The following is a 5,128-nucleotide window of genomic DNA, read 5'->3' as shown; positions in this document are numbered from 1 at the left end:
ATTTCTGCTTTATTGACTATGCCAAAGCCTTTGACTGTGTGGATCACAATAAACTGTGGAAAATTCTGAAACAGTTAGGAATACCAGACCACCTGACCTGAGTCTTGAGAAATCTGCATGCAGGTCAGGAAGCAACAGTTAGAACTGAACATGGAACCACAGACTGGTTCCAAATAGGAAAGGGAGTATGGCAAGGCTGTATATTGTCACCCTGCTTATTTAACTCATATGCAGAGTGCTGCTGCTGCTGCTGCTAAGTTGCTTCAGTCGTGTCCAACTCTGTGCAACCCCATAGACGGCAGCCCACCAGGCTCCCCCATCCCTGGTATTCTCCAGGCAAGAACACTGGAGTGGGTTGCCATTGCCTTCTTCATAACAGGCATCTAAAGCCCTGCAACTTTGGTCTTCATTAGAGATTTTTTTTGGATCATTCTAGACTTTTTTTTTCTCTTTCCAAATGCATGTGGTGCTTTTTTTTTTAGGGGAAGGCTGCACTATCATGACTTTCTTATATGTTAAATGCTCTTTAATCTCCTCTCTGTTACCTTTTGGCAATCAACATTCTTTTAGTAAAAAAAAAAAAATCTAATTTCATTAGGTTCTCAAATACAGTTGGATATTGTTGATTTCAGTGTTCTTCTCTTATTTTAAATTTTCTTTGTTCCCCAAATTAGTTATCCACTTTATTGTTATTTTTAGCTTTGGAGAATGCTGCTGTTGCTGCTGCTAAGTCGCTTCAGTCATGTCTGACCCTGTGTGACCCCATAAATGGCAGCCCATCAGGGTCCCCCGTCCCTGAGATTCTCCAGGAAAGAACACTGGAGTGGGTTGCCATTTCCTTCTCCAATGCATGACAGTGAAAAGTGAAAGTGAAGTCGATCAGTCGTGTCTGACTCTGTGAGACCCCATAGATGGCAGCCCATCAGGCTCCCCCATCCCTGGGATTCTCCAGGCAAGAACACTGGAGCAGGCTGCCATTTCTTTCTCCTCAGAGAATGAATTCTTTCATTTATTATTTCTGTCATTTATGGGGTTTTCAACATCAATTAAAAATAATCGCTACTCTCTTCTCCTTTCTTTAATATTATTTTCTGATGCCTTGAAATGTATACTTACTTAATTTATCATTATTTCCTATTTATTAACTCAAATATTTATAAAGTTATAAAATTTATTTGAACACCCCTTATAGTTTGTAATGTAATGGTTTGTAAAATATTATTTTATACATATTTTTCAATTTTGTTTTTAACCAACCAAAGGGTTGTTTAAATGAGAATTTCAGTTTTAAGTGGTAGAATTTTAGGTGTTTTTAACTTCAAGCTTTACTGTTAAATTCTAGATCTACTTCTTTAGATCAGAGAATATTTTCTACACTATTTCTGATTTTTGGTCCATTGTATGTATTTCTGTAATTCTTCCTGGGACATATAAAAAGGACATAGGAAAGAATTAAAAAAAAAAAAAGGAAAGAAAGAAGAAAGGGAAGGAAAGAGGAAGGAAAGAAAGAAAGAGAGAAAGAAAAAGAAGGAACAAAGAAAGATATTTGTCTGATTTCAAGTTATTTTGAAAGGGGAAAATCAGTTCTTCCAATAGACTGTGATGTGTCTAACACAGTATCAGTAGCCACAAAAAACCAATTAGAAGCAGCGTTTCTAACTGGATTCCCCCAGTCTACAAGGAAACTGTAAAAATACTAAGAAATCTCTAAGTATCTGCTACTTTCTCACTATAGCTTTTCCTACTTTATTCTTTGTACCTCTTGAGCACTGATTACTGAGATGCCCAGTTGCTGATCTTCTTTTTGCCAGTAACTAAATCTAGAGAGAGTACCTGCTTCCTTAATTCATACTTGGATTTGTTAAGCAAAGCATGTATTCTATAAAAAGCCCATTCCCACTTATTGAGATGTCTATAGCTTCTGTGGAGTGAGCTAAAGAAGCAAAATAAACCTAAATTTTGATTTTAGGTGTGTTTGATTGGTAGGCTTCCACAATATAGAGTTTCTGTATGTATTTACTCTCATTAATTATATCAAATAGTTTTTATGTAACTTTATTTAAATTTTTTTTTCTCAACTTGATCTTTCATGAATTGGGAGAGGTAAGTTTAACATTTACTATTACAGTACCATTATGCTTTTTTCATCCATGCATTTTGTGATCTTTCACCTTGTAAATAATAAGGCGATATTATTTAATATACAGATTTTTTTCATGAATATAGTTACACAAAGTTCTATATGCAAGGTATTTAAAGATATTACATTAAAGAATGTTTGTATAAGGAGACTTATCAAAATATTAAAACTTAGAAGCACCTCTGTCTTCAGAGATGATTCAGGGTGGTAAATATAAACATCTCTCCTTTCCTCTCAGAAGAGAATTTGCTTACACTTTGGGTGAAGATAAGGTTTCTCTCTGCAAAGCAAATATGAGCAGGTCACCAGCAACCTTAAGTAATATCAGAGTTTCATAATTTTGGGCTTTCTCTCCCAGAGTGCAGAAAAATGCACCCTGTTGCATGGGCTGGTATCATCTGGTTTCTTTTGATACTGTTTGTGTTAGAACTGGATCCATATCGCTATGCTTCTATGCTCGTAATTCAGTCCACAATTTGGAACTTCTGGAAACGTTGAAGAAGGCAATGAACTCTCATCCTATAGTTACAACATCCTATGGTTTAACTGATGAATGAGATTGAAAGAAGTATAATAAGTGATCTCAAGTCTGTTTTTTTTTTTTTTTTAAACATGCTTGTCAACAGGATGGGTGTGTAATTAATTCTCCCCCCCACCCCCCTCAAGTTCAAGCTCAGGTATAACTTCTTCTGTTCAACCTCAACTCCTCCAACCTCAAGGCCTCACTTGTGGGTAAATGAGTCCATTCTGTAGCACCAAATTATTCATTGCATGTTATATATGTGCAAGATGGTATTGCTGGAGATTCATGTTATATTTAAAATACAATTTCACCAAAATGAACTGATATGATCTGCATTTGCCTGACTCCTGTGTCAGCTTCCTAGCTGGTTAGAGAACATACACAGAAAGGACAGATACTACTTCATAATGCCTGCATATGTATGCAGATTCACTGAAGTGGTTTTCCCCCTTACCTTTCTGCATGTTTTCTCAAAAAAAATGGCACTTTCAATTATTCTTTATAAAAGTAAAATAGCTTAGCTATAGACTCAGAGCAAGAGTAATAGTACCAGACACCAAAAAAGATTTTTGTCCTGAGATTTTTTTATATTATACATATAGAGGGTATTTAAAAATTTTATACACTTTATTTTCTTGTTCTTTTTTAAGGGCAGGTGTTTGAAAAAAGGGCTCATCAAAAGGTTCAAAAGGAGTATCAAAGATCTTTTCAGATACTTTCTTTTTAAGAAACACATGAATTAGAAAGTTATTTAATCACAAGATGTTTTCATTAAATTTCAGATCCATTGATATAATTAAAGAATGCCTTTGGAACTCATGGGCTTCCCCAGTAACTCAGCTGGTAAACAATCCTCCTGCAATGCAGAAGACCCCAGTTCTATTCCTGGGTTGGGAAGATCCGCTGGAGAAGGGACAAGCTACCTACTCCAGTATTTTGGGGCTTCCCTGGTGGGCTCAGATGGTAAAGAAACCACCTGCAATGTGGGAGACCTCGGTTGGATCCCTGGGTTGGGAAGATCCCTGGAGAAAGAAATGGCTACCTACTCCAGTATTCTGACCTGGAGAACTCTATGGACTGTATAGTCTATGGGATTGCAAAGAGTCAGCACGACTGAGTGTCTTTCACTTCACTTGGAACTCACAAATATTTGAAACACCTTCTGCTGTTGAAAAATAAGAGAGAATTGTTCCTTGCTTGTTGAATCATACTGAGTTAGTAATTGATGTTCAGTCTAGGAACACTTTTTTCCAACCCCTTTTAGGGCTTCTCTTACATCTTGGTTTCTCAGACTGTAGATGATAGGGTTTAACATGGGAATCACAATCCCATAAAAAATGGAAGCCATTTTTTCTTGCTCTTGAGTCTCTAGGGTACCATGGTACACATACATATAAGAGAGTGTTCCATAGAAAATGGTGACCGCTGTCAGGTGGGAGGCACAGGTGGAGAAGGCTTTTTTCCTTCCTGCAGCAGAAGAGATCTTCAGGATGGCAGACAAGATAAACATGTAGGAAAAGATGATGATCAATATAGTGAATGTCAAGTTAAACCCCACAAAGGCTTCTAGTACCATGATACTGAAGTAAATATCAGAGCACGAGAGAGCCAGAATTGGGGGTTCATCACAGAAAAAGTGGTTAATTTTATTGGATTTGCAAAACTTTAGTGAGAAAGTAAAGCCTACATTGACAGAAGCATTCAGGAAACCCATGAAGTATGAACCAGTTAAGAGTTGAATGCAGACTCTTTGGGACATGACAGTTCCATAGCGAAGTGGATTACAGATGGCCACATAACGGTCCACTGCCATAGCCGCCAGAATATAGCAATCACTTGTTACAAAGGTGCCATAGACTAGCAACTGCAGCATACATCCGAAGAATGAGATGGACTTTTCAGTGCTCATCAAATTATGCAACATCTCGGGAGTGATAGCAGTGGCATAACCGAGATCAACAAAAGCCAAGTTTTGGAGGAAAAAGTACATGGGGGTGTGAAGGGAAGAGTCAGTCTTGATGAGGAGGATCATGCCAATGTTACCCACCAGGGTGACACCATAGATCACTAGAAATACTATGAAGAGGACATGCCAAGACTTGTGTTGACCAGTGAATCCCAGGAGAATGAATTCAGTTACTTCAGTGCCATTGTTTTGTCCCATGGCTTGTAATGATTATCAGCTGGAAAGTTGCAAAGAAAGAGCAGAGAAAGCTGACTATTGTGATTCTTAAATTCTAGAACTGGAAATAGTACAATATATAACTTCACAGTAGGGCCAGAGAATAATTTCCATGACATAATTGACTTAGATATTTAAAGGTTGAACCTTGATATTTGACTGAGATATTTTTAGTTTGGGGATGTTGTTGTGGACCAAAGAGCATCTGTGTTCTCAAAGTGCAGAGTGATGGGTATTTCATAAGTACATCAATCCAGGAACAAATGAGATATACATAAAGAAA

General features: G+C 37.3%; 1 protein-coding gene across 1 annotated transcript; it reads right to left on the bottom strand.

The window, feature by feature from the left end:
- Positions 1-3,897: 3,897 nt before the first annotated feature.
- Positions 3,898-4,827, bottom strand: LOC129628564 (putative olfactory receptor 5AK3). Its single transcript, XM_055548022.1, has one exon. It carries the CDS (start codon positions 4,825-4,827, stop codon positions 3,898-3,900), a length of 930 nt encoding a protein of 309 aa, XP_055403997.1.
- Positions 4,828-5,128: the final 301 nt, after the last annotated feature.

Source organism: Bubalus kerabau, chromosome 15, assembly GCF_029407905.1.
Source record: "Bubalus kerabau isolate K-KA32 ecotype Philippines breed swamp buffalo chromosome 15, PCC_UOA_SB_1v2, whole genome shotgun sequence".
Classification (NCBI taxonomy): Eukaryota; Metazoa; Chordata; class Mammalia; order Artiodactyla; family Bovidae; genus Bubalus; species Bubalus kerabau.
Note: the sequence above shows the minus strand (reverse complement) of the source record. Positions and strands in the feature narration are given on the sequence as shown.

Coding starts and splice junctions, on each gene's coding strand:
- LOC129628564 (XM_055548022.1), bottom strand. CDS start 4,827: ATGGGACAAAACAATGGCACTGAAGTAACTGAATTCATTCTCCTGGGA.